Raw genomic sequence first — 16,852 nt, forward strand, 5'->3', positions numbered from 1 at the left:
GAGCTCTCATTGGCATCTCCTGATGTCTGACCACAAGAACCACCATGAAGTCATGACTTCCCCTTAACAGGAGCTGGGGAAAGGGTACCTCCAGGGCTGCACCCCTGCCTGGCACCCGGGAGCTCTTGCCTGACCACGGCCACACTGAGGTACACAGCGGGTCACAGCTCTGTACCACAAAAACGAGGGAAGTAATTATGCGCAAGCAACAAGGTCAGTGGCAGAGAGAGCAGTAAGGAGCTCTTCCTCAGGCTTCCCTGGGTTTGCTTCCCTTTTGACAGTCTAATTTGGACAGGGAAAAATATCTCGATGCACAGAGGTGCCTTATGCAAAAATCTCTCATGTTTGCCTTTGCAAATGTGGTGGAGGTGGGTGTTTTCTTCAGCTGCGGTGCTGCCTCTGAGCACCCCCACGCCTCTCCGGGATGAGAATCTTCTGCTCCTCCAGCTCACTGTCTGGATTTCATGTCCCTTTTCAGCAAAGCCCAGTTCCAACCAGCCACTTGGGGGAAAAAACCCTCCTGGGAAGGGAGACTCTTCCTTCTCCAAACCTGCCACACCTCGAGTACCCAATTCCTTCTGCCAAGCTCAGTGCTTTAACAGAAAACAACCTTCTCCTTTCAGAGCTGCCCAAAAACCTGAAATGCTGACAAAGGTAGTTAGATTACACCTGTATAAACAGACACTAATCAAAAATATGCTCCATAAACAGAGTCTTTCAAAACAGAGCTCTGTAATGCTGATGAGTATGGAGTGTGTTTATTTATCTGTGGATGAATTTGTTGATTTACCCCATAAATCCTTCAATAAAAGCACTGCCTGCTTTTTTGCTTTTTTTTTTTCCCCCCCTTCTCCCCCTTTTCTTTGAAGCTAAACCATCCTGAGCGTGCTAGCGTGGCCTCGGCAAAAGCTCCGGTGACAATCTCGTGAAGACTTACAGACCGTGAGCTGCCGGCACGTGAGACAATAAAGCTCCTGTTCCATCTCAGGTGACCCTTAATACAAATCCATTCAGTCCCCGGGATGTCATGGCTCCCGTGCCATGCTGCCGCTAAGAGGATGAAGCCTCAGAGAGGCTGAATTCTTTTCTGACGCTGCCAAGCCTGTTTGCCTCCTTCCCTGCCCTTCCGTTCTTTGAAAGCAGTTGCCGTTATGAGACAGTATCTCCATCTGGCAGGGTGAATAAGCAGATCCACCCAGAGCCATCAAGAAAGATGTGAGTCAACGCTGGTGATTTAAAGAAGTATTGTGAGATTTCGTTTCAAGCTAAGGGGATTGCTTTTAAAGAGCTCCCTTTAAAGTATTAAACCCAAGGCGGCAGCACAAACGCAGCGGAACATGCAGACCTCCTGCTCCTATCCCCCTTCTGCAACCAGGCAGCTGCTCTCGTCCCCAGTGGTGGCCGCTGCATATGTCGACCTCCCAGGTGCAGCTCCCATCGCCGTACAGGAGCTGATCAGCCAGGACTGGTACACATCCCAAACATTCTCCCAATTTTCCAAAGCTATTCCATTTCCCCTCTGCACACCATGACCACCTCGATGCCTGCTCCGCCGAGCAGGCGGAATGACGGGATGCTCTCCAAAACGCTCTCCCACCAAGTGCGCTGCATTTCGGATGGGAGATTCTGCACTTTGCTCCCTGGGAAGAGAGGTCATGGCCCGGGAAGCTCTGTCCCCACTTTTGTAATAGGAAAAGCCAGAGCGTCCTGTTTTCGGTCTGAAATGAGAACGTCTCACCCCCCTCTTCAGTTGCTGCTGAATGTCAGATGTCTGCAAAGGTTTGCTCAGGTGTGGAGAGAATGTGGGAATGTAATATGAGGCAAATACTCTATTTTCCAAGCGAGAAGGCTGGTGAGGACTATGTAATCCTGGGGTTTCCTGATATGTGAAAGGCTTCCTGGCCAACCCCCACTGGTTTGCGAAATACTTGAGCTATTTATCTCATGAGCATCTCACTTTTCTGGCAGCTACACCAAGCCATTCTGCTGGAGGTTCCTGATTTCAAACCAAGGTCATTTGCAGTCCTGGTAATTAGTGTCACTACGGCAACATCGCCGTGCTATGCAAAGAAACTTAATCTAGATTCCCAGCACTCAATACATTAAATGATTGCAAACAACATCTGATGATGTCTGACGGGCGCTCGTGCTTCCCTGTCGTTACGTTTACTCAGAGCAGGAATAAGTCTCCGCCAGATCACGTCCACCAACCTCTTGAGAATCTCTGGTGGCTATTACAGGCACAGCCCCAGAGGTCTGAGTTTCTTCGACGCAGAGTTACATACCTGAATACACGTCCCAGTGCACTCCTTGCAGAGGCTGCACGACAAAGCCCATCTGCTTGCTGGGATATGTGAGATCTTCGTAATGGGTTCCATTTTTTCAGGACATCCAATGCTAACCTGGCCAAGAAACAGAAGACAAATACTGGTTACCAGCCCAAATCTCATACAGGGGGAAGTCTGTGGCAGTCTGAATGAGGGATGGATTTTTTGTTATTTTTTAGCGTTATCTGTAATTAGGAAAAAAAAGACCCAAACCCTCTAAAAATAGAAACAAATTTGGATGAAATGGAAGGAAAAAATTATGTCAGCATTTCCTCTGAACCAATTCCTCATCTGGACGTTGCAGCATATCTCAGATGGGCACATAAAAATACCTTTACGCCACCCAGAGGTCAGTGTCCACCCTCACCCATATGTCAAGAGGAGGTCGGAAACCACCTTACTTCAGGTATCCATAAGGCACAGCTAACGTGGACCCATTTCGTCCCGCTCCGGGTGGGCTTCAGCGCTCCCCCTCTCTTCGGGCACAGCAGACACTTTGGCTGAACGCCGAGGGCGCAGGTCCGGCACAGCCAGCTCCCGATGGGGACCTTCAGGATGCCGTAGCACGCCTGCGCACACACCAGGGACACAGGTTAGTCCAGGCAGCATCCTCCCCCTCCATCCCCACCTCGTCACCTCATCTGGGCATCCCAACCAAGAGCAGAGCATGGCTGAGAGCTTCCTTCCTTGCTACCTTCCGTATTTTTACACAGATACTCGTGCTGGATTGATACACCCAGGGTTTTAATTAAAAGCCACGTGTGAAAACAGGCTGTGTTCCACGTCAAGCGTCCGCCTGGCCCCAAGTTGGAGGTGGGCAACCAGGCTGCTCCATCAGAGCCCCCACCACCGGTAGCTCTGCCCGCTCACCTCCTGCCCAGCTGCCAGACCCACGGCAGGTCAGAGAAATGAGAAACACTGCGCAGAGAAAACCGCGCTGGTGGCTGAGGGCTGAAAAGCCACAACCCCATGACCCGGAAAGATGGCCACACTGGTTACACGCCCAACGCAGTCTGAAGGGGAAGCGAGAATAATGATGGAAAGGTGAAAAGGGGAAATCCACAGTGGTGAATATAAATCGGAAGGGAGGAACCATAAAGGATGATAAATGTAAAGGACGATCAATCTAAAAGAGACACGGATAAGTCTACGGCCAAAAGAGTGAGAACTAAAGGACCTGGGTCACCCACGGAGCTCCTGGAAGTGCTGCGATAGCACAGGACGCAGAGAAGCCGAAGTGTGTCATAAATATCTCTCTCCCATTATTGGAGGAGAGCCAAACGATAAGCCGTATCACCTAACAATGCTGATAAAATACTTCCCACTTTGGCCATAACTTACAACTGTATTAAACAGCTACTACTGACGCCAGGCAGTTTTTAACCGTCAGGTCCTGGTAACTCGCACTTAAAAGGTTTTCAGAGAGTGGCAGACAACTGCCTTGGGCACTAACGCCAGGCCGTGTCGCTACTTTAAGTGAGGTGATAGAATTAATTCTAGATCTGGCTGCTCCGGCGTCCCTGCAGAAGGCAAGGGGGCAGCGCTGACAAGGACCCCCAGCGCTGTTGGCCATAGATGGAGCCCACACACTCGTCAACTCCCCTTCTTGAAGTTTACCCCCCTTCAGAAGAACAGCTTTCCATCCTCCCACCGCAGGTCATCGTCACCACAAGTGATGGGGGGACGGAGGGGTCACGCGGAGACGTGCGAGCGCGGGAAAAGCGCATCCTTGGTCTTTGCTGGCCAAGAAGAGACTTTACAACCTGGCTTTAGGCTGCCCCAAAGCACCAACTGACTCTGATAGTGATTTCCAATGGGAAAAAGCCACTTCGTGAACAGATTATTGGGATAATAAGGAATTAAGGGAGGTAATATTATTCCTGTGAGCCTACACGGTTCAGAGAGACTTAACTGTGTGTTTCACGGCACCTGCAAATCTGACAAATCATTTCTGTAACAGAGTTTTATAAAACATGTGATTTAGTACCCGACAAAAATCAGCCTGGTACGTACTACCAGGAGAATAAATTGGCAGACTGATCCCAAAACCCAGGGAAAAACAGGAATTATGACCAGGTGTGCATCTCTAGCAGAGTTTTGGCTCTCGGTTATTTATTCTGAGAGGTTTTTAGAGCAGCTGAAGGTGTAATTCTGCTCCCAGGAGCAAATACTACAGGGGCTCTGTCCTGGATAAGGAAGGACTCTGGAAAATCCAGAGGTGGGTTATCAGCCAAACATGCTCTCCCAGTCCAGCCCCAGGCGGGAGGTGCTCCAGGAATGTGGAGCCAGAGCAATGCCGAGTAGGAGCAGAGCGGCTATTTTTATCGCTGTGCCTGTCACGGGCTCAGCATCACTGAGAAGGGGACACTGAAAGAACGGGGAGGATGCTGAGCCACAGAAAACCTTGGTGTGGTCCACGAGGGCTCGGGAATGGGAATTCAGTGATGACAGGACTCCGGTGTCGCGGCTGGAAGCTGGAGATGGCTCGTTCCCACGCGGAACAGAAGCGCGACGTTGTCACTGCGAGAGCAATGAACCACAACGATTTAGCGGCAGGGGTCAGGGGGAAGATTCCTCCTTGCTGTGAAATTTTAAAATGAAGATCACGTGCGTCTGCTAAAAGCTACGCTTCGTAGGAACTAATTAAGAGCAAGCTGCACGGCTTGCGTTACGCAGATGATATGATTCCAACGATAATTTCTGGTACCATGACCCACCGATGTTGTGTCTAAGCACAGCCCTGCCTTTGCCCCGTCCTGCAGGGATGCAGGTGGACAAGGCATCCCTCTGGTCACGTCCTGCGGGACCCCAGCTCCCGCTGCCCAAATCCTTGGAGCACCCAGACACCTGCAGGGAAAGCACCATCCTCGGCAGGTTTTGGATGTGGGGCTGGTAAAGGCACGGGGTGGGTTGAGTGAGAAACAAGACTCCACGTAACGCCCCGTGGCTCTGGACTTTGTGGCTTAGGGGGTAAATTGGGAGAGAGATTTAATCAGAGGCAGCTTAGGGCTGGACTCTGCTCACTGCAAACAACGGGAAATCTTCCATTTCTTTCAGCCTTCTTGAAATCCAGCCTGACGTGTCCCCTTTTGCAGCACCGCTTTGCTCCTGGGGCTGAAAGCTGAGCCCACAGGGTGTCCACAGCCCGTGGTGGGCACGGCCGGGTCCCTACGTCCCCAGGGCAGCCCTGGGGACACTGCCCACCTTCCCCGGAGCCCCTGCCCACCAGCAGGTGTCAGCTCACAGCCTGGCATTGCCATTGGGCTTGTTAAAAAAACAACACACACACACACACACACAAAACTAACACAAGAAACGCAACCTCAAACTCTGAATCGTCTTGGCATTTTGTAGAATCTGATTCACTGATGGAAACCATTCAAAACGCCCACCTCCCGCAACTATAGATATCTCCAGCGCCCTCCCACCTCCAGGAAGCGCTGGTGGAAAAGCTGCCCAGAAGATGAGCAAATGGCTCTCTTTAGAGGGAAAAAAACCCAAACCCTTCACACAGAGGGTGAAGCCCAGGAGCTGCCACCACTGCCCCAGCACCACACAGTGCTTCTCCTCAAAGCACAACCAGCAAAACCTCCCCAGTCCCACGCAGGACCCAGGAGACCCTCACAGGGCTGCTTTCTCCTTGTCAAGGTTTCCCTAAGCACAGGAGCGCACAGACCCCGCCTTAGCAAGGGCCTGAAGCATTTGCATACAATTCTAAAAATAAAATTATTTTCCTCTGGGCAGCAAAGTAAAACAAAATCCTACACTCATACAGCAGGAAAGCTGGGACAGAAACCCTGTGCTGTGAGACAGAGAGTTAACGGATCTGGAAGGTCCTTCGAACCCCAGTGTAATGCTACGGAGGACACTGGAGGTCCAGGCGAGAGCAGAGCTGCAGCCCTGCATCCCTCCCAAACCACCAGCCAGTCCCGCACAGGGTGCTGCTCACCCCTGGGTGCTAACGATCCCCACCACAGTTTAATAACGAAAAGATGGGGTGAAGAAAGAAGAATATGCACATTAATGGAAGAGGAGGTATAAAATATCAGGGAGACAAGAGAATAAGGAGAAGGGCGCCAAGCAAGCTGCCAGGAAGCAGTTTCCAACCGCTGGTTGCGTATTTCTGTGAGCACTTATGAAAGGTTGGGGCTAAGAAAGTAAGAAAAGCACATTTGCTGCCTGACAGCTTCCCAAGACCCCATTTGCCATCCTCACTCTCCTGGAGAAGAGCCAGGAATCCATCAGAAAACGGTAACAGGGCTCAGCAGCAACCCAGGGAAAGGGCGACAGTGGGGATGGGAGGAACCCAGAGGATGGGATGGGAGCTTGATGTGCCCAAAACCTCTCCCCCCACAGCGAGGGCTCACCTGGTGCACACAGACGTTGCACTTGTCGCAGAAGACCATCTCGTTGCCGTCCTCCCCCTCGGGCGAGCGGCAGACGTCGCACACCACGTCCTCGTCGTACTCGATGCCCAAGCCCTCCTCCGTTTCGATGGCGATGTTCATGTTCTCGTAGCACATGGTCTCCAGTTCCTCCAGCACTCGCTCCAGGGTGATCTCGTCCAGCTCGGGCTTTTCTGCAAGGCAGAAGGTAGAGGAGGACACACTCGACACGGCTCCGGCGCGGGAGCCTTCAGGGAGCGTTTTGGATTGCAGCTCAAGAGGCAAATCCACGGCGTTGTTAAGAGCGGCGATTCACAAAACGGCTGCTTCTAAACCCGGGATGCAGTTTATGTTTCAGAGACAGTAACAAAATATTGCTGCTGGCTGAGAGGAAAGAAACCTATTCAGCTGAAGCAATGCGGATAATTAGGGCTGACAGTTTAAATGTTCAAGGAGACGAGTTTTGCAAAGATGCTTTCTGCAGAGAGGGCTCAGACAAGCTCCGGCCACACAAAGTCAATGCTTTAATTGTTGCGACTGAAAATTGTCCCTTTTGAGGCCAATTAAATGGAACTGTAAAACTGAAGGCAACGGCTGAAACTGAGGACAAATGAGGGTTTTTTTCCTAGTTGGGTTTAAGGTCAGAACTGGGCAGGAGTTGGGCTCAGATCTGCTGTGTTGTACCTTATTCCCCCTATACCAGGTTCTTCAGTGGAAAGCAGGGGCACAAGAACTTTCCTAGAATTTTCTCCAATAACCAGGAGAGGCTTTTTTCGAGCAGCAGCCTCCAGCAGTGGGACACCCGGCCACTGTTACAGGGAGGATGCCGCTGCCAGGAGATGGGCAGCACCGAAACCATGTCACACTGAAGGCTGCTCCCAAAAGTGCTGCATCTCAGCCGCACATCGAGATCCCAGTGCCACAAATGCAACTCCAGGCAAGTTAAAAAAAGAAGGGAAAAAATCTGTAGGCAGCAGAAGTGAGGTTCTCCATGAGGGAGAAGAGGCAGAGTTAAGGCTCCATCGCACTCCGTCTCCTCGTGAGCACTATGTCATCACCAGGGAAGGCCCCGAGATAGGGCAGAGCTACCAGCGGGATGCAATGAAAAACATTCAGTCTTTGCATTTCATTTGTGTATATGATCTGTGATGATGGCCAGGATGCTCCGGAAAGCACGTCACATCAGAGGAGTCTGACCCACTTTGCTGTCCACTTCCCTTGCTGCAAGGCAAAGGGAGAAGTAGAGAAAGGTGAAAAAAAAGGCTTGAGGAAGTACTAACACAAAGCAGTTCTTAATTAAATGTGCAGTGAGAACAGAGGCATCTCTCAAGCCACGGCATGATGTCCCTGTCCCAGGGTGAGCAGGGGCTGCGCCTTCCCCCAGCAGCTACGGACCAGCTCAAAAAACTCTGCCAAGGGGGAAAGCAACCCGTAGGCGCGCTTGGCAAGCAAAGGCACCATTGTCTGCCTTTTTAAGCTCTTCCCCAACGTTTCGCATTGGCACGGTTTCCCTTGGCTTGACAAGTCTCTGCAAACATCTAGCCTGGCATTTTACATGTCTGTGTCGAGTCTGAGATACCATCTAAGACAGACAACACCGTTCCCTATCACAGCCCTTTCAAGCGCTTGGGCTGCCGCGCCGCAACACGCCGAGGAACCTGCCGATACGTGTTTGATCAGCGAGAGGCCTCGGCGATGGGCACGGGATCTCCGCAGAGCCCCGGGCTGGAGGAGTTCAGACGCGTGAAGCATCGACGAGACATCAGAGCTGGGATGGAGCCGTCGGGTCGCTCTTGGCATCGTGCCGGTCCGCAACAGGGCAGGGAGTAGCTTACAGGCAAAGCCAGAGCATTATTTCTGTCTTAACGGTGTCACTTTTTTATAAATACACTTAGAGATCCACAAGCCCCGGCTTTCTGTGAGCATTAAACAAAACCACACTCCTCTTGGTGAGTGTTTCAAGTCTGCATCTGCTACCGCGGGTACCAGAGTGTCAGCCTGGAATTACTCCCTTTCTCCCAACACTTCAGGCTCTGCTCTCTCTGCTCTTCTGGAAAGCAAAATGATCATTAAAGCATTCCCAGTGCGCTTTCTAGAGACACTCGGTGCTCAGGGGAAAGGGCAGGCAGAGGGCTGGCAGCTGCGGGCAGTGTGAGGAAGGGCAGGGAGGTTTTTTTTATCCATGGGAATCACGACCTTGACCTGCCCGCAGGGTGAGGATCGCACCGGCGTCACGCCAGCATCGCCACCGCTCCCATTTCACCTCGAGTGGAAGGAACCGGCTCCCATCCCGCCTCCTGCACTTTCCATCCAGCGGCATCGCTCCGGGCAGAAAGTCCTCACCGATCCCATGGCGAGACCAGCACCCCGGCGGGGTTTCCTTATCAACCGACGTGAGACGTGGCTGGTATCCCGTTACGTCGCAAAATACAGCTCTCTCCCGCCTGCCCGTGCACACGCACGCGTGCTCTCACATTCCATTTAGATGTAATTACATTAGGAATTCGTTTGCCAAGCGCCATTCAGAATACCTCGGAGCTTATTGAATCGACAATTGCACTTGATGGGGATGAAGCGATTAATCGTTTATGAAACACTAAACAATGGGGCCTGAGGGTGAAGTGCTTTTTCCATTTGTGCTCCATTTATCTCCTTCTGCATCATACGAAGTTTGGGCTATTAAAACTCCATTCATAAAATTGTCATCTTTTTGGCTGTGAAAACGCTATCTGTATCGATCATAGCCAGCTAAATACCAAAACCAAAAAAACACTTCAGGAGAACACTCCCTGTGTTCATGCACGAGGGACACCGTTAATGTCCCCAGGGAAGGGAAAGCAAAGACCCACATACTGATCTTGGCTACAACGAGTAAACCCAGCGACGTCCAGGGAGTAAGTCATATTTGAGACCATTACCAGGACCACCGATTCTACTTGCTGATCAAGAGAAAGGTATTTTTACCTGGTTAAGGTATGCCAAGGTCTTGTATGAAAGGTGAGGGGAAAAAAAGGAATTTTTTTGGAGACTTGTAGCTGCTTACTTCTCCGTAGTTTCTGCCCAGAGGGACACAGAGAGATGGGAGAATTCAATCTCACGCCAAGATCGTCACTGGTGATTCAGAGCCACGTTCAAAACATTGATGTGGAAGTAAAAGCTTCCATGTCCATCACCCTGCAATGAGGCCACCCTTGCCCAGTTAACACCAAGCACGCCAACGATGCTCGGTTTTGATGGGACGGCCCCAGCACCATCCCATGGTCAGAAGGAGGGTCCCCACCACCGCATCCCAGCTGGAGAAGGACCCTGGGCAGGATCCTGGTGGGCACCACAGACCAGCCAGAGGAAGCATCTCCTGGTGGAGAAGGGAGACTTGGCTTCAGAAACGGAGAAGGGATGCCAGGTCCTGCAGCAGTTGCCTGGAGAGCACCTGAAACTCCAAATTTAAATATTTTATCCCAAAGGAGCTGAGATCACTGGGCTGGCACTGAAGCCACAGCGCTGGATTTGGGAGAACCACCAGGCACGTTCCTTTACACAACGCCGCTCTCCGTTATAATTATGTCAGTAATAGCGTAATTTATGTGGCATGAAGGAGCAATACTCTTCTGCTAAATGAATTCTCAGCTACTCCTTGTCGCGGTGCGAGCCGGCTCACTGCGTGGGGAGGAAAAAAAATAGCCAGAGAGCCACCTTTCACAAAACAGAGACCTATTTCTGACTAAACTGCTCCACTAAAATCAATTTACTGAAACAATAAATCCTTTTACCCTGTGGAGGATACCTGGAGATAAAACAGCTCATGAACAAACAGTCATCAGGACTGCAGGCTGTGCCATTAGCCGATTCACAAGCTATAAACCTGGGAGTCTGCTTTTCAGTAAAAACATAAATAAACAAGGAAAATTACTGGATTTTTTTAAAATTTTTTTTTTTTAAAAAAGGAAAGCACTTGTGAGATGATGCAGGCTTGTCTCTTAGTATCTTTGAAAAATTAAAGGACAACAGCTCCCTTGGGACAGGGCTGTTGGCACAGGGCACAGGGACCACGGGCTCCTGAGATCTCCCCCCAGCTCACAGCCCCTCCGGCTCGACCTGGGAGGCACCTCCGACCCATCACCTGCAGGCACGTAACGCTCGGGAGATGCAGCGATTGTTCACTCATCTGTCATCGGTGTCGTTTAGGTCCAGAGCCTTAACGCAAAGTGCGACCGACGACGCAAAGTGCGCCGCGCAACCCGAGCATCCGCAGCGAAACTTCGAGATGTTTTGTTACCAACGCAGCCTGCTAATGCACTTAAAAGATTTACAGGAACCAATTATCACCCTTTCCGCCACCCACCGACATCAATTATTGCTCGAATTTAAGACGATGACAAAATGTTTCAGAAGGCGCTTTCTATGCTGCCGCCACCTCTCTCCCCAGCGATGCTCGGCGCTGACAGAGCTGTCCCGGGGCACTTCTGGGGAAAGCCTCCTTGCTCCATCCAGCAGCAAAACTCTCCCAACGTCACTGGAAACGGCTGCAATTACTGCAAGGAATTTATGGAAACAGCAAAATGATGTAAAAAACGTGACTGTGCTGAAAAACACAGGGGCAAAATGTCTAAAGCTTCTCCCGCTGATTCCCAGCCCTGCTAATCTATAGATTACCGCGGCTTTCCTGCAATATCTGTCTCTATGAGGAGTTAAGCAAGCTTGGCTTTCCCTTCTCATGGCGCTGTCACCTCTGCCAACAACTTAAGGACTGCCACCTGCAAATATTTCTGGCTTTCCTTGCTTAAAGGCTGAAGCCATTTTCACACAAAATTAGCCTGGATTACTTACACCTCAGTTCTTCTTCTTCCTCCCCTTCCCCTCAGCCGGCACGAGGGCAAGCTGCCGCACGCAAACGTGTAGATGTGGTGCTCAGGGATGCGGTTTGGTGGTGGAACCTGGCACTGCTGGGTTAACGGCTGGACACGACGATCTTAAAAGGTCTTTTCCAACCTAAATGATTCTATAATCACAGGGTAGGGGCACCGCGGCTCCCACTGTTTCAGGAGCGAGTTCAGGTGCTCACGGCGGGCGATGCTGATACTCATCGATACCTCTACTAAACACATCTCTTGTTTGTGAGGGACCACCACGTAGTGGAGGATTTGCTGGCTCGTCCATCCAGGCACCGAACGGCTCTGCTGCCAAAATGATAACTCGTGCAATGATCTCGGGAGAGAACAAAGATTTCAGGCATGTTTGTTGTGGGCTGCAGTGCAGACATGTTAGAAAACAGCGCCGAACTGGCAGGATTTCTTCCAAACAAGAGGGGAAAAAAAACCACATCCGAACATATTCTGCATTATTAAGCTTTCTCATGCAGCAAGCAGGGTGAGCCTGGGTGCGACGGGGAGGGTGCTGGAAGGGTCATCGCTGCGAGCGGTCCGTGATGGCTGTGGGTGAGCGAGGAAGCCAGGATGGTGGTTAAATCATAGAATCATAGAATGGCCCAGGCTGGAAGGGACCTTAGAGATCATTTAATCCAGCCTCCCTGTCATCAGGGACGTCCCCTCTCGACTAGATCAGGCAACACATGGGGACCGAATGGGAATCGAACCTGTGACTTTGGCGCTGTTAGCGCCACGCTCAACTGACTGAGCTAACCGGCCCCCAAGGGATCCCACTCCAAAAAGGACAGATTCTGTACATGCTCCTGCCAGCTGGGGCTGGGGAGCCCAGAGACAGGTATTTGGGTGGTCCTGCCCAGCGCATGGAGCCTGACTGCATGGGGACAGGCTCTGCTTGGGGGATCTACCCAGAAAAAAAAGGGGAAAAAGGGGCTCCCCCAACTCTGGAAGGACACGGTGGGATGAGGGTAGCCTTGGGCAGGGACTCCCGGCGCTGCCAGCGGGGCACGCAGCCGCTCTCCGTGGCGCAGGTTTCACGGCAGCCCCCGCTCCATTGAGCACATCTTCCCCGGGGTTACTCCACCGCCTTCGGTTTACTCCACGTCTACTTGACCAATCTCACCTCTGCCGAGGGAGGTACCGTCTCATTAGTACACAGACATATCTCAAGTATGCGGGGATGAATTCCCCCCGGAGCTTCAAAAGCAATAGATGTGACCTTTGCGTGTTCCTGCCAGAAAATACCAGGAACACCTCCAGTTCCCAAGATAGAAGCTGTGGTGGGCATATGTGAGCAGCATACGCCATATGGATTAAGTCAAGGGAATACTGAGAAACTTCGACTCTGCCTTCAGCAAAAATTGATACCGGCAACGTTTTTAGCAATTTCTTGAGGATTTTCCGTGTGTTTACGAAGTGCTGATCGCCGCAAAGGGATCTTTCAGCCTCGGTCTTTGAAGTCTCTCTAGTCCCACTCTTACAAAAGCTTTGAATTTAGTGGAGATCACAAAACGCAGCGTAAAATGTTAATATAGAAATGAAGACTTACGGCACGGCTCCTCTCTAAAAGGAAAAGCCTGTGCTGCCTGGAGTGGCAAGTACATAAATCTGGTTCAGGGTTTCATTCAGACTCCTTCAGACCCACTTTTTTTACTATCTCAAATTGCAGCAGCAACAAATAAAACATTTAGGCATGCTTAAATATTAATTTCATCTCCAGTGCAGGGAAATTCTTTAAACAGTGCATTTCCACCGAGTAGAGTAAGAGCTACTGAGGCATCTTACTGGGTGGGGGGGAGCACATGAAAACTTTTTAAAGCTGCTTTATGAGTAAAACTTCTGCTTTTCGGAGCAATTCCACCTAACTGGGAGAGCGCAGAGAGCTGGTGTGATCCGGAGGTTTATCTGATCTCGGTGATAAAATTCCATCCCTGGGGTGACCTAAAAAGGACTGGAAAAGGCATGTGCTACGTGGATCACCACAAAGCGAGATGGATGATCTCACAGGTGTTTTCCAGCTCCCCTCCCCGCGGCTCCTCAAGAGCCAGTCAGAGATCAGGCTCCTTCTTTGTCGTTAAATATTTCGGGAATGACACATTGTGCCCCCGGACTGCCCAGTGACAACAGCTCAGCTAAACACCCAGGAGGAATTTAAACTTCCGCGTATCTCTTGAGGCTGGGAGATAACTCCTGACTTCTCTGAGCGGGAGGAGAGGCTGCGATTCTCCAGTTAAGTCATGTTAATGATCTCGGAGATTAGCAAAGCTGGTTTGGAAATCTCAGCGTGTCATTAATATCACAGGCTTCCGGGAGAAAGCGCTATTTATGGGCTGCCTTCAGACCAACCTAGGTGGCCAAGGGCAGCCCAAATCCCACCCTGACGTGTCTGGAAGCCCCAAGGGTGAGCAACAAGAGAAATGGCTTTCCTCGACGACCACCCAAACCCCATTGCTTCCATGGGACTGGGAAATGCATCCCCCCTCCCCATCCCTGAAGAAGCCGTGAGCACCAGGCAGGGCTGGTGTGGGTGATGCGACCATGGTCCCATGGCCAGGAGCACCAGCACCCATCCTGCTCCCTACCTGCCAGACCCCCAGCTCCCCACAGTGCCGGGTGGGGTTATTAATCAAGGCCACACGTTTTTCCTTTCGAGTTACTGGGGAAAAACAACGCGCTAGCCCTCGCACTGCTAGAGGTGTCGGGAGGGCTGGTGCATGGGGTGAGATACCAGAATCCTTCGGGCTGAAGCACTGCATTTCACACGCCGGTTCTCAAAGCTCCTCTCTCTCTCTCTCCAGCATATTTAAGGCTCAGGCAGTAATTACAGAGTTCTCTGAGCAGCAGAAATAGGCTGGAGAATCAGCTGATGGACAGTGAGGCTCTTTGCATCACCACTGCTGAAATCCCCTGCGTTCATTATTACCATTTATCGTTGATTACAGCATGAGAGCTCAGGGGCTTCGTCAGAGACTGTGGTCCCATCCAGCCCGGTGCTGTACAAACACCTCCTGAGGACTGTCCTTCAAAAAGCTGACTGGCTGACAAATGACAAAGAGCCCAAGGAAGAAAAACGCAGCTTGCTCAAAATCACACAGAGGGGCAGTGGCAGAGTCTTGCCCGGGTCTCGACACGGGGTTCAAGGGTGCGTCGATGCTCAAGCTCCCCTTTGAAATCCAACAGGCTCCCAAGGCAGCGGTGCTGCCAACGCCCTCGGATTTGTCACACGCCAGCCTGAAGGTGACAAGCCGCTAGGAGCTGTAGGGGACAGCCAGGTCCTGCCGGGCCTGGGGCTGGGACATCCCTGCCCTTACGGCGCCCGTCTCATCTCAACCTTCCAGGTACCCATCAGCACAGGAGCTCCGCATATGAAAGCCACTTAAGACGTCACTTTTGTAACCTAATACAGGGAAGAAATAATAAAGCCAATCAAATTTAACCTAACCGAGCTGAAGAAGACAGATCTCTGCCTGGTTTCTTGATGTTAGGATGGGTGAATCCCTTGCAAGGTCCTTGAGCAGGAGCTCCCCCTGCTCTGCTCACCGACTTGACCGCAGCTGCCAGTATCTCAAAACCCGGTAGTGCCAACAACAGAGCTGAGGTTGCTAATACAGGACGAGCTAGTGAGGGCAAAGCTGGCTGCGGTTTGCCAGTGATACCCCAGGCTCCACAACATCGAGATTATGGGAAATCCAATATATGGGATATATATAGCAGATAATTAGCCAAACTCTAAAAACAGCCTCTGCAACACCCTCAAGATCCCGGAGATCACAGTAACAACATTTGGTTGTAAATTGTGAGTACATCAGAAGAACCGACATCATCTGCAACCAAGTAGTGGCCAACTCCTGAACTCACGTACCCTCCGTGCAAGCTTACTCAACTAAATCTTACCGCAGTCTTAGCAAATCTCGCTGCAGCTCCTACCGAGCAGGCTGTGAGACCCAGCACAACCTCCCTGCTCAGCAGAGGACAATCCCACCTGCTCAAGCTCTTGCTAACATACTATGTCACACCCTTGAAAGACCTTTGCAACAGGGAGTAATGCCTCACGAAGCTTTCAGTGACCTTACAAGGTGAATGTTTTACTGTGTTGTTATTCTTACCTGCACAACAGCAGCCACACCACAGCAACCCTTTCCTAACAAGGACTGGAAAATCCCTCCACAGTCTGGCAGGACTACACACCCACATGTCTGTGCCAACAAATCTGCCCAGCAGACCATGCAGAGCACTAGTGCCAATGGTCAAATTCCAAGCCCAGGTACTTGCACTCAACCGAAATGGACGAATGGGTTTTAAGAATGTGCAGTGATATAACAGCAGCGATGCAGACAACGTGATGCTGTGATATTTAGAGACATCTGGGAGAGACCTCCCAGAATGAGCATTTCTGAGAATTACACGTTTTCACTAGGAAATCCTCTTTCCTCTGACTTCACCTGCTCAGCTGGCTACGGCTGGAGAAATGTTGGAGAAATGCTTTTGGATCCGGCCGGCCAAAGGAAGAGGAGTCGGGTTCAACACACCCATCCTGACCAACACCTCTTCCTGCAGCACAAGTACAGGAGATGATGGTGATCACACAGAGCACGGGCGTGAGTCTTCTGGATCCACCGGCTCTTCCGCACATCAGATCCCTGCTCCACGGGGCACGCAACACCTGCTTTGCCCTGTTCTTCTTGCACCACGTCCCAAAACCCTTATGTGAGTGAGAAGCATCGAGATGCTACCTCAGCAATCCACGTGATCTCTTTTGGAGAGCCTTAAAACAAAGATCTCTTCTTCAAGGTGTATCTGTTCCACATCACTGCTTTAAAAGCCTGAATGCCAACTTTAGGATGCCCAGGCAAGGAGAAAAACCAACAGTAATACTTACCCATTTCTTTGAGCTCCATATTAACAAGTTCCAACCAGTAAGCATCAAGCTCATCCAGGTCGTAGCGGCTCATTCCTTGCAAGTAAGTCCTCGTAGCTTCCGAAATCTCAGAGCCAGGCAGGCTGCTTGGTGAAACCTGTGAAGGCGAGTTCTCCAGTTGGGGTATGATCCTGGAAAAAAAGAAGGAGAGGCTGAGAAAGTGCTACAATTCGCACAAGTATCCCATTTCTCGCCACAGAGGGTGCAACCACACTGGGTGCTAACCTGAGTAAGAAGGAAAGCAAGCCCAGCAAAATCAGAGGGGTTTTGTGCATTTGCTGTGGTGTCCTGTGCCTCGGATGCTCTCAGGACCACAACTTGGACACAAGCACTTCCCCA

At 51.1% G+C, this 16,852-nt stretch overlaps 1 protein-coding gene across 1 annotated transcript in view; it reads right to left on the minus strand.

Moving 5' to 3' along the window:
- JADE2 (jade family PHD finger 2) overlaps positions 1–16,644 on the minus strand; it is a gene marked incomplete at both ends in the record, with an annotated part of 31,758 nt that extends 15,114 nt beyond the window's left edge. Inside the window, 4 exon segments of the mRNA XM_009877743.1 lie at positions 2,286–2,402; positions 2,729–2,896; positions 6,695–6,906; positions 16,475–16,644. Of these exon segments, the coding sequence (XP_009876045.1) occupies positions 2,286–2,402; positions 2,729–2,896; positions 6,695–6,906; positions 16,475–16,644 (667 nt within the window).
- Between the last annotated feature and the right edge of the window lie 208 nt (positions 16,645–16,852).

Source organism: Apaloderma vittatum, unplaced genomic scaffold (assembly GCF_000703405.1).
Source record: "Apaloderma vittatum isolate BGI_N311 unplaced genomic scaffold, ASM70340v1 scaffold23711, whole genome shotgun sequence".
Lineage (NCBI taxonomy): Eukaryota > Metazoa > Chordata > Aves > Trogoniformes > Trogonidae > Apaloderma > Apaloderma vittatum.